We start from the raw sequence: 26,307 nt of genomic DNA on the forward strand, positions 1-26,307 counted from the left end.
GGGGAAGGCTCAAATTTCATGACTGGTCACAAGAATTGACCACAATTACCATTGCACTTCTAAACAACTGCTGTTTAATAAGCGTTCGAAATGCAGTTACATACATATATTTTTTTTTTTAAAAAAAAAAGAAGTTGAAACTTCAATCATTACATACAATATTAACAATGGAAAGATGATCGATGAGGATAACTGGTCCGAGTGGCCGTATTAATAATGGTAATGGTACTGAGTGGAGACCAATTCGGTCTGTAATCATACGAGTGATTAACAAAATCGGACGACCGCGAAGCGGGAGTCCGATTTGTTAATCACGAGTATGATTACAGACTGAAATGGACGACATGATGTCCTGTTAATTAATTAATCAAAACTAAGACAAAATTCGAGAAACGAACAAACCATCGATTGATCGCTGAACGATTAAACGTCGTTATGAATGCTGAAAAACACAGCAGTTTACTCAACAAAGTGCACCGCAACAGCGCGCCCAAAATGAGGCGTACTGTCCAATTACAAGCATGACGCGTACACTGTCCACACACTTCCGCACACTTTTCTGGGAGTACCTCCCCCCCGGTAACGAGGTGACCGTAGTAACGAAGTGACCGTAAGGCGAGGTTCCACAGTACTTCTGCAGTGGAAATACATCAAAGGCAAAAATTATGTCATCTAGGCCGCTATGTTGCGAAAGCGAAGCTATTTTGTCAAAAAACGTTCGTCCCAGTTACTCGGTCTATGTGATCTAGAGTGTTTACATGGAAAAATTTTCATCTCGGTTTCGGAGACTTCGGTTGTAGAAACTGAGATCTCGGTAACCGGGCTGGCCAGAACGCATCGAAATTTTAACAAAGGAAATAGGAGCCGTGGCAAGATCTTGGTAACCGGCCGGCCAGCCGGTCAACCGGGCTCTTATCCCCATTGTTATCATTGCTATCATTGGGAGCGAGGTTGCAGCGTCCCGGTCCACTGTTGTGCGAGGAAGTTGAACTGTGTGAAAATCTTTTACAAGTAGGGCAAAAATTAAAGCATAAATAAGGCAGCTCTGAATTTAAGACAAATTTATTTTCTTTTATATCCGGATCTCTCTCTTATTGATATACATTACACACTTCTTTTTTTCGCAACTTATTACTGCTTATTATCACGCATTTACTATTCATTGTTACGCTTTGAATACAAAATTGTGAAAGTGAATTAAATAAATATCCATTTATATATTTTACATAAAATTTTGCAGATATTTCTTTCAGTTTAGGGTATTTCATTGTTCATATATAATACAATTGCTTGTGTCGCAAATATTTTGCGTAGCACCGTGGATCTAAATCAAGTAGCAGAAACGCTAGCAAACAGGGGCGTAGCCAGGATTTTTCAAAGGCGGGGGGGGGGGTCACACTGTATCAAAGTGAGGGTACTCACCAGATTGTCACGTCGTTTTCGTCACCTGTTGTACGTTGTTTGCTTAAAAAAGGCTCACAAAAGGGGGGCTTACAGGCACCCTAGCTACGCCCCTGGCAAATATTACTAGTAGGGAAACATTTAATTTTAATTCCCAAGAATCTCAATACAGTGTATTTCAGTTCACTGGTTTCCTGAGGGACCAGTCATTAAGTGGATTTGTATGACGTGAGAAGAATTCACATGCAAGGGCGGTCAACGCTCAGCATTTCCTGGTTACAGAAGGAGTTACAGTTCACATTTACTCTCTGACGTCATAGATGTTGCAATGTTGCCCACTCAGAGACTTTTGGCAGGAAACAGCATTATTGTTATATGTCATGTGACCTGGAAGTGGCTAATGAGAGCCCGCGCTGTTGGCAAAAAATACAGGTATATAGCAAGCCAACCTGTTAATCTCCCCACCACCGTCTCCATCATTATTTCCGGCCTCAAGCACCTTCACAAAGACCTTGGTATAAAATTAAGTTAAAAACTAAAACTCTAATCCTCCGCTCAAATTTATTCGACATTTCAAAAATTATTGTTCATTTAAAAAGATAGCTCGACACCTTGTATCAAGCAAGCACTATTTTCAGTGATCCTAAAGAATCACGTTTTTATGTCATCTCCTGTGTCTCCCTGATCAGCCTCCTCCTCAATAACATTGTTTATCAAACTCTCTGTTTGCTGAGCATCCCTTCTCCTAGAGTGAAGTGAGAAATCAGCAAACACCTCAGAAGTGTATACACTCTAATATCGATAAATAAGGACAGCATAAGGTAGGCTGGGAGAAAACTATAGCAGCTGAAATCAACACAGACTATCTCAAAGTCCTTAGCGCTTCTCTAGGTAGTCCTGACACGAACGCGCTGCCTTACACTCTCTGCACCTAGGTTTTGAGGATGACAGATATGTTTTAACTCTACGCTTGGCCTTCGCAGCTCGGGTTGTTGACAAGTCTACAATAATAATATTTTGGTCTACACTAATACAACTGATAAAAACGAAACGAAATTGTTCAGGTCTAACTGAGGAAGGAAGGTCAAGGAGTATTCATGTTAAAAAAATATTAATCCTACATTTTACACGCTTTTTGTTATGGTAATCTACCTTAATCTTTGTTAACCATCCCAGTTCCCTGTAGGTCATTAATGCACCAGCCAAAGTAAACCCCGACCAACCCTCCCCCTAAGCTGGGGAAATAGGCGGTAACTGGCTCTCTATAGCGTGCAAAAACCATCAAATGCCGGGAAAATGTCACATCCCCCGGGGAAACAGAAGTTGTTCTTAATGAATTTGTCCTTGAAAAACTCAAAAAGTTTCAGAATTCAAATGCCACCATATTTTATAAGCTTGAGGACAATTTTATTCGTAACATTGTGATGGTTTATTGTGATAGTTTGCTATTGATTCAGCGAACCTTTCAATGACTTGCTGACTGATGTTAACAAGTTTCTTCAATCCGACCAAGATCGGGTCCCAGTCTCCGTAATGCGTCAACAAACCCACAGCAAAAAATGACACAAATGCTGGTATTGTACCAATAAAAAACATCCATGAAAAATGAACCTGGGAGATAGAAACAAAACCTTGTCAAAGGTTTGTTATTTGATATATGATATATGATATTTTATGTAATCATTTGTCAATAGTATTATAAGTAGTCAGGGAGACATGATGGCCTTATGGTTAGTACGCTCGTCTCGGGATCGAGAGCTCCGGGTTTCAGTCCTGGCCGGGGACATTGCGTTGTGTTCTTGGGCAAGACACTTTACTCTCACAGTGCTTCTCTCCAACCAGGTGCATACATGGGTACTGGCAAACTTAATGCTGGGGGTAACCTTGCGATGGACTTGCATCCTATCCAGGGGGGGGGATAGAAATACTCTTACTTGCTTCATGCTACTGAAACTGGGATAAGCCCCGGCCTGATGGGCCACTTGGCTTGTATGCAGACTTAACCTACTTCACCATAATAAGTAGTCAAGATAATTATCGTCAAGTTTGAAAATTAAATTAAAATTGTCCAAACTGTAGCATGACAAAATTAAAAATACTTACTTTCTTCATGAACACATCAACAATCATGGTCAGCGGTATCACTAGACTCAAAGACAATGTAGCTGTTAATGATGACGTCAAGTAACAACCCCTAAAATGTGACAAAATATAGATAATGGCAGATGGAAACTCACATGTTTAGACAGGTATGACTGCAAATGTGTTTGTCGAACAAGTAATACAAAAACAACAACAACAACAAAAGAAGAAACTATAATATTACCAAAGCCACAAGACCTCTGACAGCACTGTTCCAACAATGGCATTCAAGACGATATAGCCCCAAACACTTGAACTTGGAGGAAGTTCAAACTTTTCCCAACTGAAGTAGTTAAGTACAAAAAATCCTGGCCAGAGAAGCAAGAAGATAAATGCTCCAACGAGACCTGCAATGGTAACAATGAGGTTTATAAATGAAATAGTTTCTTTTTACTTCTGCAAAACTGAACCACACTGAGTGCAGCAATAGACCATTTTACAGTTGTCTGCTCAGTGACCTGGCCTTTGTATGGAAGCGAGGCTAGAGTTGACCTTGTTTTGATACAGACCTCACTGCTTTTGTTGTGTAAAACAAGTTGTTCTGATGCTAACTAGGTGCATTAACATGACAAAAATACTGAGGTCTGTATCAAAACAAGGTCAACTCTAGCCTCGCTGCCATACAAAGGCCAGGTCACTGAGCAGACAACTGTAAAATGGTCTATTTAAGTCTGTCCTCTTAATATCTATTTTCTGTTCACACATTTGTCAAGATCGCAAGCAAAATACAGTGAAACCTGTATTAAGCTGACACCCTTGAGACCCTCATTAGTGTCCACTTAATACAGGGTGTCTGCTCAACACAGGTTCTAATATGTCGTGCAATAATAGTTAATTATTAACCCTTTTGTAACACAGTGTAACACAGCGTGAGATCAAAGACTGCTCATAGCACAATGTCCAGTCAGTCAATGGATCAATCTGGAAATTCATAATCTCTTAGCTTTAAAACGACATTGCTGAACAATGTTAAAGGAGTCTCAGCTGAACTTTTAGAGGTAACATGCCCTTTTTAAGTGTCCACTTCTTGCAGGTTTTGTGCAACAAAATGGCTGAATATTGGTGTCCCCGTCCACTTAACAGAGGTGTCCGCTGAATGCAGGCTTATTTTACGGTAAATAAGGAAACAAAATTTAAGGACTGAAGCTGGTGTCTGGTTAATATGGGGTCCACTTATAACAGGTTTCACTGTAGTCAATAACTTGGGGGGAGTTGAATGAGCATGAATGCAAGGGTGGGGTTTGAACGCCTGCTTGCAGGAAAAAAATGTATGTGGACAGGCTACAGCTGCAATAACTATAACATGATTGTGAACGTAACATTTCAGAAGTTATTGACCATTTATTAAATAAAGGGGACATTTGCAGATAGTGGGCCTAAGGTTTCTTCAGTTTGAATTCAAGTTACAAGGTTTCAAACAGAATTCTATTACTTTTAAATTGTATGGTTTAATCTTTATATCGACAAAACATGTGTTTGTAATTATAATGATTCTGAGGGCTCACTCAATATGAACTATGATAAAAACAAGCGATATGTGAAATGAATATAAATTTATGTAGTATAGACAAAGCATTATGTAAAAATTGATAACAAGATGGTAATACAAATTAGAAATTAGAACTGAAGCAGATCATTTTAACAACTGGAACAGACCTCACTAGCCACGTTAGCAGAATTAGCAATGTTTCACTGTCAGCGTGCTAAAACGTCTGTCCAAAAACAAGATCATACAATGTAAAGATAAAGAAATCACTTACCAAAAAACATTGGGATATCCATTTGTTCTTCATTAGGAACTTTACGTTTCAACAAGATTAAATAACATGAATACCTAAAACGAAATTGGAAAAGGACTTGTGTATAACTAAATACAATCAAATCAAATTCTGGATCAGTTTATGGAGAATGTGAATGTCCACATTAAACAAACAGCACTATTTAGCCTTTTTATTCAGTTGTAAGACTTTCTGACATCATAGAACAAGGAGTCGTTTCTGTCAGTAGATCTTGTTCTTCTTTAATTTTAATTTGTGTAATCAAATAGGAAGACGCAATAGGAAACATTGCTGTAACCCACATGTTTCACCACGGGTGTTGTCACCCTGTTGCAATATAATAGAAAATGTTGTTTGAACGTGCAACAGGAATAACAAACATGCGCAACATGTTGTGGGCAATAAGTTGCAATATGTTCCACATATTTAATTGGTCGGGCATTAAAGTCATCTTTTATTTTTTCAAACTTACAAGAAAGCACCGGCCAGCGCCCACAGAGCTCCAAGACTAATTCCACCTTTTGTGTTTTTGGAGTCAGAGAGTGTAACTAAAACTATCCCAGTAATGCTGCAAATGATAAAAACACAATGTCACGAATACACAGTTAAACCTCACCTATACTATTAGACAATAATATTGTAGACATCTTTCAGTTTCGTGGTCTGCATGCACAAAAACCTTAAAACACAATGAAACTCTACACCGTCACATTTAGACCAGAAAATAAATTTAGGGAAATTCCTCAACATTGGATTCCTCTAACCCTACACTATGTGCCATCACAGTCTGCAGTCAGGCTACATGCATAGTTGCTCTTCGAAATGAGTGGAAAACAAAAGTTTTCATTTTGGGATGTAATGAACTGGTGAGAACACAAAGCAAAAACATGGTGAAAACACGAGAAGACACAAATGACCATATGGTGATTGCTTTTAGATTTGAATTTGATTGGTTCTTTGACTAGAGGTGGCATGAGTTGTTTAAATGAGAACATACCAGATGGCTTTACCTTTACTTAAACACAATGATGTTTAAAGCTGAAAGCTTATGGGGTTGTGTGTACACAAAATCAAAGCTAAAATTACCTAAGCAACGGCAAAGGAAATTCAAGATATCTCTCCACTCTCAATTGAAAACTTTCTAACACAGTAAAGAAATTAATTATATTACAAGCCCAAAAGCCCATACAAGCATGCACATGATTACTTGTTAATTTTGTAAATTGTCCAAATTAACAAGTAATTTGGAGAGTTCTGCACTCAGCATTATTGATAAGTATGAGGACTACATGGTTGTCCAATTTAAACATAACTGGATTAAAAAATATCTCTGACAGCCAAATCAGACACAGCATAAAATTATGGCCTTGTCCAATTTTGGCTGGGGTCAGAATTTTCCCAACCGATTATTTCCAAAATTGGACTGTGTGTAGTCCTAATAAATAATAACCTCATGAGGACAGCAAGTAGTTTTGTAACAGAAAATTTGTCTGAAGTTGAGCTCTGGAAGATGGACGCTAATATGAGTGTAAATAACCCTGTAAATAACAACAAAAACAACAACAATCAATAGAGGATTTCTCCTTAACTAGTGAGACTATCTCAGATAGTGCAGAGTGCAACTGATAGGTCTGGTACGGTAGTCCGATAAGTACTCACCCCTGGTAATCTGCTAGGGCTTTTCTCCTTAGCAGCGTGTATGTTTCAAGGTTGTATTTTCATTCAAGGTCCAAAAATTACATACAATTACTGTTTATCATGACAGCTTTTAATTTTACCATGGTGTTTAACGATGATTTTCCTTCATTTCAAATTCAATAATACGTTGAACAAACGTGATAATTTAGCTCTTTGCACCAACTTTGCAACTTGATACTTTTGTTTTCCTCGCAAAGGTATGTAACATGAAACCCTTGTTTTCTCCAGAACACATGGAAAATGTGCTTGGGATAAACAAAAGAAACTTAAATATTTGAGGAAGAAATGGAAGAGAAACAATTTAATTTGTTTTTTCTCAAAATGCACCTTTTCTTATCACTGATGAACAAGAACTAATTTAATTATCAGATAGTCACGGAATACTACTTTCACTTTCTGTTGCCACCTTTGTTGCTAACAATAAAGTAATTCAAAATTAATTCACAACAATATTGATTGATACAACTGAGAAGTGTTTCAACGAGAAGTATTGCAGGTAAACAGAGCTACTTGGCCGATATTATCCTACACCGGTGAACGAGTCCCCTCAAAGACTGATTAAATTAATTTGCACTTTCATTAGGTGCCACGGAGTCTGCAGCAATATTTGTGCACTTTCCTGGTTTCTTATGTCACAAATTTACAATTTGCAGAATATTGAAGCCACTAACTTGGGAACTTTTTGGTCTCTCTTACAGATGCAATTAAGGCAAGAAATAAACAAGCTGCTAAGGAGAAGCTATACATTTCCCCTCTTTATTTAAACCCTGACAAACATACCATTGTAGTTTGAATACAGCAGATGATATTTATTGAACTGACCTGTGGATACTAAAAAGGGACAAGGGGTGCTACCGGTCTGACATCACATGACATATAAAAAACCGCATGGAAACATAGTATAACACTAACGATGCTATAACGAATGCCTCTTTCATGTTGGGTTCTACCATAAGGAAAACCACTCAACATTTGTGTGTGATCCTGTATGCAATGTATCCTCCACCTAATGTATAGAGGACACAAACGCTAACTAATCTGTGCATGTGTTTAGAGCAAATTGGTTTGCTCTAAAGAGAATAGTACAGTACCACAAGGAGAGCAGAAGGTTACTTAACACAAATATATAGCTTTGCAATGTTCACACCTAACTGACGTAGATGGAACATGCTTTACGTAGGGTACACATGTACCTTTCCCACCTCACCCCCACCACTTCCTTGCCTGAGCTAGACTAATTAATTGATAATTGAAATTGATTAATTAAACAAACATTACAAAGTTTACACCATAGTGCCATAGGGCCATAGCCCCTTAGTACCTTAGCGGCAGGCAGCCCCCAAAACCATACCAATAGTGCACTCTGCACTTAAAAATCAGTACACTGTCAAGCAAACAGATGATGCAAATAAATAAAAGCAGTAGCCTGAGGATACTGCCTTAAAGTACATGTACCACCCAAATTTTCCAAACCTAGCCAGGTAACAGTAAAATAGATGCACTAGTAATTACCTGATGATGAGGACAAAATATTAACTGCCGCTGGCGATGTCCTTGAAATGGCCTCCTGATAGCTGCAGTTGCCACAAAAAAACTGTACAGAAAAATTAAACCCATTAGTTTGAAGGCATATGATATAGAATTTACAGCTTTCCATCCAAAACCAAAGTACCTATAACATGAACCCAGTGAACTACTGAAATTCAGAAGAAAAAATATGAAAATGATGCCAAGTTGTGTCCAATTTATGTGGGTCCTTTTTCCTCTTTAGGTCTTTAGGACCCTTGAGTTTTGGGTCCTAGAATGCTTTGGTCTCTGGGTGCCTGAGTATTTTGGAAATTAGGTTTCTAGGTTGCTTTGGTCTTTGGGTCTTTTTTTCTCTGGGTTCCTGGGCCCTTGGACAACCGGTCAAGTTCCCATTAAAAGCTGCTTAACTATAAACATGGTGCAAAATTGGTTCTTCTATAAAGATCTTCTACTGAGATTTATTGACTAGTCAGAGCATTTGTACATTACACCCCAAGTGAACCAGCTTACACATATTTGAGCCACACATGTAACATTGAGGATCTTAGTTTAATTCTATATTACTGTCAGCTACATTTCATTTGTAACAGTCCTTCATTTGCTCACTCACCAAGAAACAAAACATCACTGCAATTTTAGCCACTTGCATAAGAGGCAACTTCTGACCCAGTTCACTAGGTTGATATGGACATCTGGCTAACCTTGCTTGTTCACTGTTATGGTCTGGAAATGGAAAATACCGATATTAGTATTGAATGATATCATTCAATTAAATGGAGAACAACACATGGGTATGTAGAAATAATAGTGAACTTCTCTTTGAAATTATATTTATGAACATGAGTACATCACTTTGCTTCTGTCGTGTCTCCAGCCAAAACCAATAAACAGAGAGAAGAAAAGTTTGATACAGAAGAACCAATGCATGCCTTGTCCCTAGATTTTGTGGAACCATTTTTTGTATCACTTTTTCCACTTTTTGTTCAACCCAGCTAGAGGAAAATATGAACTGCTCATGCTTCACCAGGCAGTCCTGGAAACAGTCCATGTTAAAGGAGGTAGAGTCAGTGGTGAGTGGGCTCCTCTTGAAGCAGGGGTGGGGGTGAAGTGCAAAATATTAGCAAAGAACAGGGGGTGCATTGGAGGGTACTGGCTGATGTCCTAACCTTCCCCAGGGGTGTAAAGGATTGATGGTGATGAACACCAGACGGAGTGTATTTTTACCATACTGAACTGGTTGTAAATTCACATACAGTCATTGCAAGCTACTAGGCACTGTGTTTGAGCCTAGTGGCCCATCAGGCCAACACTTATCTCCAGGTTTTTGTAGCATAAAGTTACAAGATTACTCCGGACTTTCAAGTGTCATCAATTCTGGGTATATTTATTTCCACAGTAGCCTCATCAAATTTATTTTTCAAACCTTGGTTGAAGAAAATAACATACATTGTACTGTCTGGCAAGCCTAGTCTACTGGAATCATTTTGTGATCATAAAAAACCACCATATGATAATTCAACAACAGTCACCTGATAACTGCCGCACCTCTCTTACACTGCTAAATGTAACTTTTCTTGGTCCTAGATTATTGATAAAAATTAATACAAATGTATCACTACTTGTGAAACACAGACCAAGACAAGACCCTCAAAAAATATATATATATTAAAAGTAGTTGTCATTAGATGAAGTCAAGGGAAATGTACTGGGCTTATTATTGTGATCTATCAGTTTTACCACATACATTTATCAGTAACAAATCAGGAACATCTCTGCTTTTAAAATAAATAAATAATTGAAATACAATGTTTAGAGAGGAAGCCACATTTAGCCTTAGATGGTTTTCATGTGGCTCCTCTATCCTGGTTGAATTGGAATTTGGAAATTTTAGTTTTTGTGAAGGGTTGAAAACTGGAGTAATGGGAAAAACCCTCAGAGCAAAGCAAACACCAGATAAAAAACTCATCCCACATAGGGCACCGAGCTAGAATTGCTGTGAGTGCAGACGCCTATTATAACGGGCATCTTGTATAAATGGTCACACAGTATAAAATCTGTGATACTTGGAGGCAAAAGAATGCAGCTGCCTCCAAAACAAAGTGATTTTCACATTCTCATCCCCAGAGGCCATGCTCCTTTTGGTCGGCACCAAGAATTGTGACCTCTGGTCTGGTCCAATGCTGGAAATCCGCAATTCACAGACTTCCCATTAAATCTGACAAATCTGATCAGCTAAGAACACAAAACAAATACTCTGCGTGTGCACAGAAAATCGGGTCTGGCCAGAGGTCGCGATTCTTGGTGTTGAACAAAAGAAGCACGGCCTCTGGGGAAAAGAATGGATGTCCCACAGATGCATTAATAACAAGCGAGCTATATAACATGATGGTAGAGTTTGTAACATGTAACATTGTGATCCAAAATGTCCAAGCCACAAATGAAAACATTTTGGTATAAAAGAATAACGAGAGGATTGCTTACACTACACAAAAAGAATAACACTGTTTGAATTAATGGACATTCAGATTTTCAAAACTAAATTAAAGGAGACCAGACCCAAATTTGAACCTTACATCACACTTTGATAGAATTCACAAGAAAGCAGCAGGCAGAGCTAACCTCTTAAGGTCAATCCATTCATCGATCAACCAAAAATGTGCTGAAACAATCTATAAAATGATGATATTGCCCATTTTTACATACTGGGGATCACTTGGTCTTGCTTGGTCAGACACCCGAAAAAGTTTGATAAATAACATTGAAAAATGAAGTTTGAAAATTATTGGTAACAGCAATCTAAAACTACCATCAGCAGAGACCTTAATTCAGCACAAAAGCAGTCAGTTTGAACACAAGGAACAATGGTTTATTGGTGAAACTATCTAAAGTTTACCTTGATTTGGGAAGAAGAGCTTTCACTATCAAGGAGCCACGATTTTTAACAAACTACCAATGGAAAATTTTTAGATCCACAACTTCAAGATTTCTATTTAGCAAAAGCTTACAATGTAAGTGAACATTTTCACTAATTTTGTATGCCTTTTTTACCTGTTTTTACCTTTTTTACCATATTTTCACTATAGTTTCTTTTACAGGACCCCTGTGATAACAGTGTTTAATACACTGCTGGGCCATCCTATTAAAATATTTCTCATAATAATAATAATAATAATAATAATAATAATTATTATTATTATTATAATTATTATAATTATTATTATTATTATTATTATTACTATTGTTGTCGTTATTATTTATTTGTTACTTGGTACACAAATGAGACATCAAATAGCCAGGGATACGTACAATGTAATGTTTGTGACCTACTTTGAATTATTTCAAAGGAACCACTTTCAACATCAACTGGCTGACTGTTGGATAGCTCGTCATCTGTAACTCGCTCAAATGCTGACTCGTGCTGTAGTTTAAATTGAAAGGAAAGATTGTAAACAAATCAATAGTTGTGGTGGCTTCGTGGAGGCTTGAATTTACCTGGAAAACATCTTTTAAGTTTGAAAGAAATCGTAAGTGTTAATTTTCAAACTATTTTCCCCTCATACATAATTACAGTAACGACTTGTCAAGCTGATGGCAAATAACAATAATAAAATTAATTAATAATAAAATTTATAACAGTACTTTAATAAATAATTTATAACATCAATCCAATCATTAGGGATTATCGTCATAAATAAATGTACTGCCAAATTCTTGGCGCAAACCAGGGCTCAGAAAAAGTGCCATCTGGTTGACCCAGTGAATAACTGTTCAGTCTCACTTGCCCAATGGCCAAGGGCCCAGGCAAATTGTCTGCCAACTAAATAACAAAAAAAGTAAACTAAGACTTGCCCAGGGCAAGCAAAATTTGAGAGCTGCTTGTCTGGAGGGCAAGCTAGAATTCAAGGTGTTTTTTTGAGCCCTGCAAACATTTTAAAGAAATGAAGCAATTATGTACTATTACACTTGTCTAATTGCTCAAAATAACTAATTAAAATAATTAATTATTTTAAGCACTAAGTGAAGGTATAACAAATCAGTCAGACAACTTCCTTTATTTGTGGCATCTTCAGAACATCATTATCAATGCTTGTAACATCTTAAGTTTAGTCACCTCCAGTTTAAACTCCCTTGAGTTTGACTATGTCAAACTGGTGTTCTTCTGAGATTAGGTAACCTCACTCTGATAACAGCTAAATTACACATTGTCAAATTTGCTATACTACCTCATCTCACATGCTGTCAGACTGTCTGGCATTGTTGTTGTTCTTCTGATGCCAGAAAACTAGAACAAATTCTGTAAGAACGAGCACTATGTGATGTTCACTGTGACCATAAATCGGCGTATGAGGAACTCTTGCAAAGAGCGCAACTACCAACACTTCATATGCGACGACCGCAAACCTCAAGGTCTGGCGCCTCCTTACATTGCGGATGTATTTGTTGTTACCAATTCTAAGTATCATCTTAGAAATTCTGATTTCCCCATACCCACCTTCACATAGCCTGACTTATTTAGGCCCTGTCATTAGGTCCAAACTCTACAAATCTATTTGATTGTCTGAATCATTGGCAGTGTTTCCGCCGGTCTGCGCCATTGCGGGAATCCTGTGTTGGAATCAGAGATGGCCCCCAGAAAAATGAAAAAAGGGCCAATTTGGCCCTTTCTTTTTGCAGGGCTGCAGGCTTAACACAGGCATAGTATTTTAAAAGCCATCCCAGGGCTCTAAATTGTGACCATATCAGTCGCCAATGCAACTAACATTTCAGCCTTGACGACCAAAAATTCAGGTTTAGTCCCCATAATGGTGACTACATTTCTCTGTGTTGACAATCAACAACAGTTATTTTGTCACACATAATGTCCATCTAGAAAATCATACTGAAAACATTCAACATTCAACATTCTAAAACATTCAACATAAGAAAAGAAGCCAATCTGTCCTTTTGCTTTGCTGTGCCATTTGCTGTATTGATTCTCTCATATCGGAAAACTTCCAAATGGCTGACCATGTTAAAAAAAAGCCCTATAATGCATTGCAAACCCTTGATCATTGACTACGTCATGTACGCCTAAGGATTGTTCTCTTGTAATGCACGGATCCTTCATACTGGTATCTGATTCAAAAGAAACTTTATAGAGTAAAAATACTTTAAAAAGCACTTACTATTAAATTTTATCATAGATCCTAATAAGCAGCTTTATTTTTCTTGGTACCCTGATGTATTTTTTCCTTCTGTGGCTTTCAATTTATTGGCCCCTTTCCTAAAAAATTGGCCCCTAAAAAAGATCTTCAGGGGCTAATTTAGCCCTCAAGTAAAATTTTCTGGCTGAAACACTGCATTGGACACTTTTAAAAAGCGCATCAAATTGGTTAATTTTGCAAGCCTGCTGGGCAATACTTGTAAAGACTTTTTTATGTAACAACCAACAATTGATTTTATTGCATGACTGATTGTTTGTTTTAAAAATTTTTCCATAGTTACATATGTACATATATTTCAAATTTTATTAATTATTAGATAAGTAAAATATTGTAGATCTTTAAGTGTCCCCAATTAGTGTACATTGTATGCTAGCAACTTTGACACAATAATAAAAGTTCTTATCTTATCTTTACCCAAAACATGACAAGCATGACCATTTGAACACATTCCAAATTTTCCTGACTGGTCTCCATCGAAACACAATTTCTTATGTTATACCAAAAAGATAATGCAGTTAAAGAAAAGTGTGTTACCATAAGTGGAGAGGGGACTGGTGAGGATTCTCTTGAAGAGCTTGGCGAATGCAAAAGTGATGAATTTTCTCCGGCTTGGTGTACTGAAACTGTTACCTGGGAGAAAATAATGAATTCAAAATGATTACTAGTGATGTGCTATAAACTTCAAATTAATTCCAGTGGAATACTGACTTCTCAAACCTTCGATTTTTCAACCCTCCCAATAACTGGAACCAAAAAATGCTTCCCTACCCCCTATCAAACACTATGATTTACCTGTGTTTTCTCAAACTACCTGATTTTTCAAACCAATTTTCATTTCCCCATGAAAGTTAAAAAAATTGTGATTCCAATGTATTTTTATTTTACAACAAAGAAAATGGCGAAAGCAAGAAGTAAGGTTCAGTTAAATAATCAATAAGACAGACTGTCTGCTGACAATGTTAAATATGTCCTTCCTATCACATCCAAGCTTGACCATGTCATGAAAAATCATGACCAAAATGGGTAACAAACATCCTATGATTTGTCATTAATCATTGAAGTTTGGCAGATGCAATATGAACTTTCCCAATATAGATTTATCAAGTTCTGAAAATGTTTTCAATAAGATTGGATGAAACTTCAAAGAAGAGGTTCCCTTGAGAAGGAAAGTCCTGTTTTGAAGATTCATCCAACGTTTTGTGAAAAAATATCTCAACTAAAAAAAATGATATATCGATAGTGTCCTTCTTCTTTAGGTAAGAACCGTTGTGTTATGGCCTGCTTATCCTCAAATGATTGATGACAAACCATACCCATTTACATCATCTTTTTTCATGACTTGCTCCCGCTTAAATGTAACCCATGGTAAATAATCTAAAATTTCTCTATATATTGAATGCCAGAAACACAGATAGTTTTATTAGAAGTTTCTTGTAAATTATGTATCGCCACAATTTGATTAAGGAAGCAAGATTAAAAATAATTGATGGAGAAACAAAAAAATAAAGTAATATCCCTAAGTCCTTTTGTCCACTTTACCTTAGAAGATGTTTGATTCATGGACTGTATGCAAAGTAATCTCCAAGGTTCATAAAATATAAATCCAGTCAAGTAGATCATAAAAGAAGATGTCTTCACGTATGTCGTAAAGAAAGGCTTGTTAAATCCTTCATCTTTGAATATAAACTTAAATGGTAGTAGGAAAAAAATAAATCAAAGTTAAAGCTGAAATAAGAGTATATGTTTGATATATCAAAATTCTCACATGACACTGAGGCTTTCTACCAAAGTCTCTAATGGGAATTATTAGCAGAAGAATTTGAGGAAATCTGCAATTTTGGACAGAAAGCATCCATGCTCTTTTCATACGGGAGTTCTTCTACCGCGGCGAGGGGGGTGGGGTTGGGGTTGGGGTTGGGGGAGCCCCTGGAATATATCAAATTTCCGATTTTGAACTATTTTTGCCTTGCATTGGAAAGTAATCAGAATTTCTCTGTATGCAATTTCCTGACCTACCCGGCGGTCTCTCCTCGTTATTAATTAATCAAAGCTGGTAAAAGCATCAGTAAACAGAAGTTTCTTACATCAGTCAGCTCAGCGGAGCCGACCCAAATCACATCCACCAAGAGTAGAACTATTAACCCCCACACCAAACGACGTTTACGACGAATTCCTTCCTCATCTGAAACTATGAAACAGACTGCTTTCATCCAAATCGAGCGAGCACATCGGCAATAGTTTGCAGCCATGAAGATTACGTAATTTAGTGTCACCCAGATCACACCAGCACCATGTGATGGAAGACCATGACTGAATTAAGTGAATCAGCAGGATCCAGAGTCCATGTCATGAAATGTTTTGCATCATTGTATGTTCACTGTATGGTTGAAGAAAATTAAAATTAATATCACTATTAACTTTTCCAAAACCGTAAAACCTAAAATCGTACTGAAAAACAGTGAAAATGCGAGATACTTTCCACTAACTTCATCAACATCTGTTCCTCTATTTTAGAGTCCATTTTGGTTATTTTGGGAAACGCTGACCAAACATTTTCTCAACGCAGGTTCACATCGCACAAGCAATGCGCGTGGGTGCGCGTGGATATAAGCGTGGACACGTCGTCTGCCTAGAGCGTACATATACGGGTCGTCTCTATTATTTCGATCTGGTATAAGAATATCACCAGCTTTTAAAATAGCGCTGAGGTATTAGGTAACATTGAAATATTCATCTAAAAATTAGTTAAGAGAATCAGACTTTTGAGCTGGGGTCATTTCAAAGTATCTGTAGAATTATTTTTCGCATCCCTTGAATTGAGTTAAGCAGGTGTTAATTAAAAAAGAAACTCACTTGCAGAATAACTTCTGGATTTTACAGAATTTTGAAAACCTAAACGAGCTAACAGTTTTTTTTCTAGCGACGTTTCAGTCGTAAGTGGCTAGTTTCTCTTCTTAGTAAACCTTAATCGTTGATAAGTTATGTAACCTATCTTTGAACGTTCTGAGAACAGTACTTTTTCTTTTGTTTTTCTCAGTTTCCTAATTCAAGCAATTTTCAAATGAGTTGATATTAAAATGGTGTTGAAACTTCCGCCCGTTTCGTAAAGATGAGCTAAGACGGGGATGAATGCTCTGTTTTCACGGCAGGTTTTCTAGCCTTTTTGTCAAAAAATTAAATTTCCGAATTTAAAAGTCCTAATGCCCTCATTCATCTCAAACAGCTTTGATAATTGAAGGAAAAATATTTCTCACATTGCAAAACTGGAACATGCTTTGTAGTGAAATTCTCCTTACTAGAGTTTGTATTAGAGTGCTATTCCCATTCTTGTCGTTTTGATGTGAATTTTCATATTCCCTTTAGCGAAAAACACATTGTTAGAATACTTAAATATTACAAAAAAACAACAAAAAAATTGGAATAACATCATAAACAGACTAAAGGTCACGAAACTTCCATCGCTGTATCTAGTCGAAATACATTAGCAACCACATGGCGGGATAGTACAATCATTGATCAGATGTCTCGAGTAAAGGTCGCAAGATAACGTGACTGTAGAAAAAAACATTGCAGAACTGAAAAGTAAAGCGAAAAAACGGCTATACGATTATATTGCCGATTTATTTGGCCACTTGATTAGATAAGAAAAAGAAAATTCGATTCAGATTATCAACACCATCAAATCCGAATAATACAAACTGATACTAAGGGGAGACGGGACGAATTTTTTTGCTTGCCTCGACGTCATGCATTCAAGTAGTTTACGACGCCAAAGGTCCACTTTTCTTGTCTTCTCTTTGGTCGAGCTGAAAATTATGTTGATATTTATTATATAGCGTGACACAATGGAGGATAACACTGGGACACCGCCTGAATCTGCAAACCGCAGCAAATGGGAGAATTTCGATGAGGAGAATAGAGAAATTAACGGCCATTGTCAAGAGATTTCCGTTCGTGGAAAATTACCTCTGGTAGAAAACCACCTTTCTGAAAACTGTGAATTAATTAACGATCCAAAAGCTCTCAGTCAGCCAGGCAATTCTTCACTTAATAAGGAGAATGGACTCACAGGAACTGACTCTAAGGAGAATTTACCGGAGAAATCTAAAGATTCGGAGACTTCACCGAGTAAGATAAACACTCCACAGCAATTTGATCTTGAACCTGGCGTTGATTCTTCGAATCTTTTGGAAACAACCTCCGATCAAGCTACTGATAAGGAGCTAGGCGCTCGCGAATCTTCTTCAAAATCTAACAAAGGAGAATTGACAGCCGGGGAAAATTCTATTCAATCGAAAGATTTCTCAAAAAGTAAGGCAGATGTTGTTGGAGGCAAATTGAACGGCGTGAGTGGTGGTTATACTCGTTCAGCAGCTGACGACGGAGTGCTTGCTGGAGAAAACATTATTCCTTCAGGACAGTGGACTACGTTTGAGGAAAGTCGTGGAGACGGTACATCGACAAATGATTCTAAAAGAGCAGAAGGTTCCTCGATCGCCAAAGACCTGAATATAAACACACCCACGACAGATTCGAACATGGCGGCGTTTGATTCCCAAGCCGCATTAACCACAAACATTATCTCCAATTTGGCTACTGTAACTGAAACTGAAGCCATTCAGGCGAATTCTTCATCCATTAACCACGGAGAAATAGCTAAAAATCTACCTTCAAATTCGCATTCGCCCACTGCGAGCAGCATGAAATCAGCTGTTCCCATCGTAAATCGGGTTACAACACTCGAGAAAGGCACTCTCCGCTCGACTTCAAGTAATTCTCAGCAGCCGCAAGTTGGTAATAGCTCTGTTACAAAGCAAAGTAAAGACGAGCTTGGATCTAACTGGGTCAGTTTTGGCGAGGAGGGGAATTCGAGCGAAAGCCAGAAAGCAGGTTTAGACGGAAAACTTGGTAACTTAGAAACGAAGAAGCGTCTTGTCGAAAGTGATCTTCAAAAGCCGGATTCAGCGGTTGAAAACGCGAAACAGAGCGTAAATACCTCTGGCTTACAAGCAGAAAAGGTAGTTAATGGTAAAGGATTAAACAAAACGATCTCAGCAATTGCTCCGGTATCGTTCACTTCGGCAGAACTGGATTTACTTGCGAGTAAGTCGTGGATTCAATTTAATGATTCAAGCACAAGTAAAAAGGACGTTCAGCAAACGAATTCAAGTGCTGCTTCAACTTCGGTCCAGCAGTCTTGGGTCAAGTTTGGTGATTCGACCGGCCTAGTAGGACAGAATCTGGACTTGTTGGAGTTGGATGTTAGTGGCAAAACTAACTTAAATAGTGCATCATCAAGCCCAAATCCATTCAGCACTATGCCATCCACTTTGGGCAGTAATCCTTTTAAACCAGATGCAAAGCTGAGCCCTGCTAATCCATTTCAAGCTGATGCCAATGCAGCAAATGGATCAACTGCATATCCAACATTGACTCAAGGTCCCATCTCCTCCTCGACGCCCCTCTCTGGCACGAAAACCTTGTTGGTTTCAGAACCCACTGCTGCACTGACCATTCCACACCAAGGACCCCTCAGTGATGATTCTAATTCACTACACAAACCTGAATTGGTTGTAACTCAAGATCAAGTGGACACAAGACCTGTAGAACCAGTCATTCATGATCAGCAATCCACTGAAGCAAATAACAAACCCCTTCTTGAAGAAAAGCCATTGATAACCAGTGGTTCATGGTCTATGCTTCTGCGCTTCCCTGACAAGAAGCGCAAAATTGGCTCACGTGAGTGGAAACCTGTGGTTATAAAGCTGGAGGGTACCACGTTGCAGGTTTTTGAGGAATATGAATTGTCTGCACCCTTTCGAGAGATCCCACTGCAGGCTTATTTTGTGTTCACAGCACCAAAGTTACAGTCATTTGAGCATGGGGCCAAAGTTCATACAGTTAAATTAGAGTATGTCAAGTACATCGAAGCAAGAAGTTTGCGACATCATGGCACCATCAAGCACACAGCACAAGGAACTCCGATCATTAAAATTGCATCTCCAAGTCACTTAGTAATCAAAGAACTCTTAGAATCTTTCAACAATTCACTTCGCCTTCTCCCAGCCTACAGAGACAGGGGTATCACTTACCGTCACGATGAAGTCTTTGTTGATGTTGAGGATCTGACCAATGTTATTTTATCTGGTGATGGTACTGTTCTAAAGAAAAATTCCAAAGTGTTGATCAAGTTTCGTGCTTTTCTAACTGGAGACCCTGAATGCCAGTTGGTACTGAATGACATTGTTCTCAGGGAGAGAGAAGAGGCTCGCCTGCGAGGAGAGGAGAAACCACAGCGGGTTCATCACTGGGTTAAACTGCGCCATTGCGATTTTCACAAATGCGTAGATGTCACAACCTTCGACCAGTCGCATGCGATAACCTTTCATCCTCTAGATGCATGCACATTTGAGCTGATGCGTTTTCCTGTGGATCACCATAAACCTCTACCCCTCCTTGTAAAAACAGTGTTGAATGTACACAGCGAGCAAAGAATTGAACTCAAAGCTGAAATCCAAGTCTGCCAGGAAACTAAGATGGCAAAGTATTTGAGAAACAATGTGGTTTTCAGATTTCCAATTCCTGAGTCATGGGTACCTCTCTTTAGAACATCGAAAGCCTTCAGAGGGGAGAAATCCATTAAATCCAGTAAGGGCAGGCGTGCTGCAGCAATTAAGAGCAGGCTGAGGAATTCCAAGTGTTCCATTGCGGTGTCTCTTGGCAAAGCAAAGTATGAGTCGGAATATGGTGCTGTTGTGTGGCACATTGATCAACTGCCATTCATCCACAGCAAAATCCCAGCTGATGCTCCCCAGACACTCACGTGTGTCTTAGATCTTCCTCCAGGCATGGAATATCCAGAAAACTACAAACCCATGGCAGAGCTTGAGTATGACGTCGCCTATGTGTTAGTCTCTGACACCACTGTCATCGCAGTGAAAGTGTCCAATCAGAATATTCCAGAGAAGTGGGTTTGCTACAGAGCATTGTACCACTATGACGTCAACATTGAAATCTCAAGGCCATCTAGTGGACCAGTCAGAGATGTTGGATGTACGCAGCAGTGAGGCAACCAGTAGCACTGCTTTCAGTAATAACTGGTATGTATAAACTTTTGCATGTTTAAAGGGCAGTATCCTTAAATATATGTTTTAAAGAATGGTTTCAAGACATATGTCAAGTATTCAACTGAGGCCCCATTGGAGAAGTTGTGAGTATCTCACATCCCAGTAATTTTTTGGACCTAACAGGGCTCAAAGTTAACGACCAACTGGTCGCATATGTGACTAGATTTTTGGCTGTGCACCTAAAAAATCATGTGTGGTTGCACCGCCGCGCCTTAAAAGCCAAAGTACAGTGCGACTTCTCTAGTGCTTACTCACCTGACCACACTAACGTACTCAGATTGATAAATATAAATATCAATGTAGATATAACACAACCAGGCACCAAATAATAAAGTTGCACCATTTTCCCTTCATCAGTGTGTGTTTTATTCATCATCTTTAAGCCTAATTTCCCAGTGGATTCTCGGAACTCGAACGTTCATTTCTTCCCCACGTTCTGTGTTGTAAATAACTCCGCTGACACATGCAAATGAAGGAATGAAGCACATGCTTCTTGCGCAATTGATGATCCAGCGGAAAGCATTGAAACTGGGGAAGAGAATTAAATCGTGTGCTCGTTCTTTGCAAACAACAGTTACAGAATGCTGCGTTTTGTAAAGAAAGCTTTGTTTTCACTTGTCTGACATACAAAAATGTCCAGCGTTTTCGGAACGGGCCGGTCCACGAGTTCTACGGCTTGAAAGCTAGCCAAATGAGCAAAGTTCGTGCTAGTTCTACCCAGATGTTGAATAAATCAAGAATGTTCGTGAACAGAATTTCAAAGGGAGGCACACAACAAGCAATTGGATAGTGAGGATACTCAACGGAGCGACGTCAGTAGTTAATATCTAAGCATAACCCTTGTGTGAAATATCCTGATTCTTTTATTTGTTTTCGTTGTGTTCAATATTGCTAGAATAGGCCCATACTGCAACACGAAACCTGAGTCGCTCTTTTTGGAGCATTAATAATTCTTTTCGAGTAGGTGCTCCAAGTGTTTGAAGCTGTGCGCCTAAAATTTTTAACTCTGTGCCTAAAATTTCGACAGTGCGCCTAAAAATTTACACCTGGTTGCACAAGTGCTCCCAAAGCCAAAAATAAATTTTGAGCCCTGCCTAAGTATCCTGTATCCTATTAATTCCAAGTGCAGAAATTAACAATTTTCCAACTCAATATCCTGTTTTATCTGATCATAATATCCCATATTCCATTAATTTTCTCCCTAAATATTCTATATCCTGTTAATTTTTTACCCAAATGTCCCATATCCCAAAATTCCTAATACTGGACCTCTGAACTTGTAGTAATTTTTGCTATTTTCAAGACATCCTTGATTGAGTGATAAGAAATCATAAACTATATGTAACAATTTTTTGATGCAATACAGTACAGAAAAAAAATGGTGTCGCAGTGGTCATTACTGGTACAATGCAACCCAGTGTACAATGAAGTTCCAAGGGACCTGAAAAATGAGTTCAGGGATCCATCATTCCTGTTTTAATGAATTTGTGGGAAACAGAACCGAGTCGTAGCTGAGTTTTTATACTGCAACACCCAGAATTCAGATTGCTGGTACAGCAGTAACAAGAATGAAGTATTCCATCTGTTTTGATATCTTCTTTATAGCACATGTACATGTACTACAGCTAGAACTTTGGATTTCTTTCAAAGTCCAGGCCTCTGGACTGTGTTGTTATAACAGAGATTTTATCATGCTGGGGTTTGTTACATGTATTTCAGAGAACTGCTCTTTGTCTCCTGGTACATGGATTATTTTATTTACTTACAAGGTACAAAGACCATGCTTTTTTGGTTTGCTGGGATTAGGGGGAGGGAGAGTGCTTTTCGGGCCCTTGCTCAGCTGTATCTCTTAGAACATTAAAACTTAATGAGAATGAAGCTTGGAGGACTTGTAGTGTACCCAAAATTATTTCCTTTGGCATGCATACCATAGAACAATGATGTCATACGACTTAGAAATGACGCCATCACTTAACAGATAGCCTTCATCTTGGATTTTATAATTTTTGTAAAATATTAGAAAAGCACCATGATTGGTGCAAGATAGTCAAAATGGATAGAAAAGGAAAAATAACTAAAAGTGATTTTTTTTTCACTAAAGACAACAAAATTTGAAATTTGAAAAACATGCCATAAAACATGAAGAACGTTGCCATGGAAATATCAAGATTTAGGAAAGTTGCCAAATGTGGACTTCATTGCTTCAATGTTTTAAAGTTACAAACCTTCAATAAAATTTGTTGGGGGTCTCAAAAGCCCCCCCCCCCCCCCCCCGACACTACTCAGTCTAAATAGGGTTAGTTAATGTTTGACTTTTCTTACATTACCTGTTTAAGATCAACAACAGTCATTTTGTTGAAAGCTCATAATTTTCAAGTAAATTATAACCAGAGAACAATACACGTAACATATTCTTACTCATCTCAATACTACTTGACTTTCAAACTTCTCGCCTATTCATCCTTCTGTCTGTAAAAAGCGAATCCAGGACTAACATGTCCCAGATTTGCAATGTCACAAAAAGGATACTTCATGTAAATTAGTCTTGCTAATTGTGAATGTTTTAATTAATATACCTTTTCTCCATTTAGATGAAGTTGAACATGCAATGTGGGACTGAGTGTGACATGGTGCTGTGAATAAAGGTTCTATTAGCTTGCAATCAAAAGGCATGGAAATTTTTAGTTCTTTCATTTCAACCTTGGTACTTTATTGTCATTTGAAAGAAAGGGTTTCTCTCTGAATTCCTGGTTCTTATAATTATTTTAAATTGCAAACATTGTTATTAAGCTTTTTATTAAATATTAAAATAATGTACATGTGAGTGTGTCCAAACTAATTTCAAACTTCCATAATGTTTTTATAGAAACAATTTTGTTGAGAACAACAGTATTTTCTCTTTTCATCTGAAGTTTGTTTTGAAGGCTTTAAGTTCTTTTTGGTGGTGTTTGTTTTAAAAATACATTTTATAATTGTTTTATTAGCCTGCTTACTGTGCAAGAATGGCTTGTACTGTGACAGTTTAGAGTAACAGCTTTATAGCTTATTTTGTCAAAGTGCTGCAAGAGTAGACAACAATCATAAAGAAGCTTTAAATTGTGTTGTTAAAGATTAACTCCTTTTGTTGAAAAGCAAAGTTTAATTTCTTTTTCATTCAGAAAAGATTTTTTCACAGTATGACACTCATCACACAATGTGTGTTAGAACTTTAAAGGGAGAGTTTCATGGTTCGGCACATGTCTCTAAATCAAAATACTTTTGTTTGCTTCTTCCTTATTTTTTTTTTTTAATTTTCCAAAAATACAGTATTTGCTGCCAGAAGAATGTAGGTCATTATGGTATTTCATGTTGTTGATTGTTTGGCTAATAATGATCAGAGTCAAATGTCTGCTGAGTTATTATTCAGTAAATTTGTTGTCAAACAGGCCAGTGATGAAAACAGAGGATAATCATTATTGACTGAAGGATGTTACCTTTATTTACGCGAATCACAAAATTCTCAGACCTAACACTGTAGTAGGGGTAATGCAGCCACTGAGGAGACATTCTATTTTGAGCATTGGATTACTAAGGTTGTAAATAATGCTTTTTTAACACTTGTGGTCAAACCGGTTTTTTTTTACTGGTAAAATTTCACTGAAAAATAATTAATTTTTGAGTCAGAACTCTTTCATTGATTTTATGATGGTATTAATTTTCATTATAAATGTTCTGTAAGTTATGAGCAGTAACGTGATGCCTAGTAAATAATTGGACAGGGTGAAAACAATTTACAATGTAATAGGAGAATATTATGAATTAACGGTTGTAATGTTGTGTATTATATTCTTAAGATATTAATTGTGATCATACCTGTAGCAATAAGTGGATTGAAGGTACACACAAAGCAGTAAATGAGATGATCAATTTTATATAGATATGTAATATGTTTCCATCTTCTTACTACTGGAAAACTACCCGAGTGACCTACAGAAAAGAAATAGAAACTAAGAGAGTTTCTAAAAAGAGTGCCATGAAAAAGCTATTTTACAGCGGTTGTCATTATTACATGCAACCTTTAATGCAAAAACGTCTTGACTAAACCTAAGTTTTGGTGGACGTCAATCATCTCCGCCTCCTTGCCAACTGTATGCAAAATTTACCTGAAAAAAAAAAACGTCTGACACCTTGCAGCAGTCCACTCATAAAAATTATCATTTTACTTTCAGTATGTATGGCTAGCTCACTAAATACATTGACATTAAACAATCCTTGAAATCTATGAATGAAGTTTTTCTGGTTTTTCAATGACCATTCACATGCATGGATGACCCCAAAATCAAGCAAATCTGCATGTGAGCAAACAAATTATTTCTGCACGAATTTTTCTTGGGGTTATGGACTGAACAATACTTAAACCTATAGAATTTATAACTTATTACCTTACAAAATTATAAGGTTTATAAGACATTTAAGTCTTGTTCAGTCCATAACCCCAAGACAAGTATGTACAGAAATAATTTAGTTTGTGTGTAGATTTGCTTGATCTCGGGGTCATTCATGCATGCGAATGGCCGTTGAGAAACCCGATCTGCCCATCTTCAGTTACAAATATCAAGGAATATTTAATGTCAGTTTATTTAGTGAGCTAGCTGAGCATACTGAAAGTAAAATGATAATTTTTACGAGTGGACTGCTGCAAGGTTTAAGACTTCCTTTGTAAATTTTGCATACAGTCGGTAAGGAGGTGGAGACGATTGACGTCCACCAAAACTTAGGTTTTGCCAAGACGTTTTTCCACTGAAGGTCGCATGTGATTGATAACCGCTGTAAGCAATTGCATTATGTACAGAGTACATCTTTGCTTTTCAAGTACATGGAATGTTACAGGATCTAGCTAGTAATGAATTTTGAAAATATATATATATATATGTAGAGTTTTTTCTTTAAATTAATTTTGTCTTAAGACCTGTGCTGGCAATTTAATTGGCACAAAGCCAAAAAACGAGTGGAGAGCAAAAATGACTGCCATAGCTGTGAGACTTAATCGGAAGAAGGGAGTGTCCATTCATGGCTATCATCCAGGAATTATTTGTGGCCTTCACCCCATGTTAATGAAACTTCGAACTACACAGGCTGTGTATTAAATGAATGCAACTAGCCAATGCTTTTATTGCCGTAAGGTTGCTTTTATTATTTATGGTGTTAAGTTGTTATTTTTAGTTTCACAAAAAGAATTCTTAAAAATTGTCAAGTAAATTCTATTGTTGCCAGCTGTTACAGTGAAAAATTTTTCAAGTGAGCCATAGTGATATTTCTGGGTGGATATTGAGATTTAACTGCAGTCAGTGACAAGATCTCAGAGACCACAATTTAAATAAACCACAAGCTGCAAGAGGAGTGAGTCTAGGAGGTTCCTTTACTCTTTTGATATTGTGATTTCCAAGTATG

At 37.6% G+C, this 26,307-nt stretch overlaps 2 protein-coding genes across 3 annotated transcripts; one reads left to right on the forward strand and one right to left on the reverse strand.

Annotated features, from left to right (window-relative positions):
- Nucleotides 1-198: 198 nt before the first annotated feature.
- LOC145469455 (solute carrier family 35 member F5-like) lies at nucleotides 199-16,444 on the reverse strand. 2 transcript variants are annotated; one of them, XM_081453175.1, is made up of 15 exons: nucleotides 16,237-16,433; nucleotides 15,835-16,127; nucleotides 15,290-15,436; nucleotides 14,285-14,380; nucleotides 11,874-11,964; nucleotides 10,076-10,126; nucleotides 9,157-9,269; nucleotides 8,532-8,613; nucleotides 6,772-6,859; nucleotides 5,794-5,889; nucleotides 5,304-5,377; nucleotides 3,728-3,890; nucleotides 3,505-3,595; nucleotides 2,864-3,012; nucleotides 199-2,146 (listed from the first exon to the last, which is right to left on the reverse strand). In XM_081453175.1, the coding sequence occupies exons 2-15, from the start codon at nucleotides 15,997-15,999 to the stop codon at nucleotides 2,053-2,055; spliced, it is 1,500 nt and encodes a 499-aa protein (XP_081309301.1). In that variant the 5' UTR covers nucleotides 16,000-16,127; nucleotides 16,237-16,433; the 3' UTR covers nucleotides 199-2,052. The 2 variants fall into 2 exon arrangements, with proteins under 2 accessions (XP_081309301.1, XP_081309302.1); XM_081453176.1 differs by lacking the exons at nucleotides 199-2,146; nucleotides 2,864-3,012 and adding an exon at nucleotides 3,018-3,303 and having other exon boundaries at nucleotides 16,237-16,444.
- An 810-nt stretch (nucleotides 16,445-17,254) lies between these two features.
- On the forward strand, nucleotides 17,255-25,773 carry LOC145469364 (uncharacterized). Its single transcript, XM_081453058.1, has 2 exons — nucleotides 17,255-20,850; nucleotides 23,469-25,773. The coding sequence occupies exon 1, from the start codon at nucleotides 17,596-17,598 to the stop codon at nucleotides 20,815-20,817; it is 3,222 nt and encodes a 1,073-aa protein (XP_081309184.1). The 5' UTR covers nucleotides 17,255-17,595; the 3' UTR covers nucleotides 20,818-20,850; nucleotides 23,469-25,773.
- Nucleotides 25,774-26,307: the final 534 nt, after the last annotated feature.

This window comes from Orbicella franksi, chromosome 15 (genome assembly GCF_964199315.1).
Source record: "Orbicella franksi chromosome 15, jaOrbFran1.1, whole genome shotgun sequence".
Lineage (NCBI taxonomy): Eukaryota > Metazoa > Cnidaria > Anthozoa > Scleractinia > Merulinidae > Orbicella > Orbicella franksi.

Bases quoted from the DNA above. Each gene is read 5' to 3' on its own strand.
- LOC145469455 (XM_081453175.1), bottom strand. From the start codon at position 15,999: ATGGCTGCAAACTATTGCCGATGTGCTCGCTCGATTTGGATGAAAGCA. The intron at 10,127-11,873 runs GTAGGTCACAAA...TCAATAATCTAG, and splicing joins TTCCTTTGAAATAATTCAAA to GACCAAGAAAAGTTACATTT. The intron at 6,860-8,531 runs GTAATTACTAGT...TGTTATTTACAG, and splicing joins TATTTTGTCCTCATCATCAG to GGTTATTTACACTCATATTA.
- LOC145469364 (XM_081453058.1), top strand. From the start codon at position 17,596: ATGGAGGATAACACTGGGACACCGCCTGAATCTGCAAACCGCAGCAAA.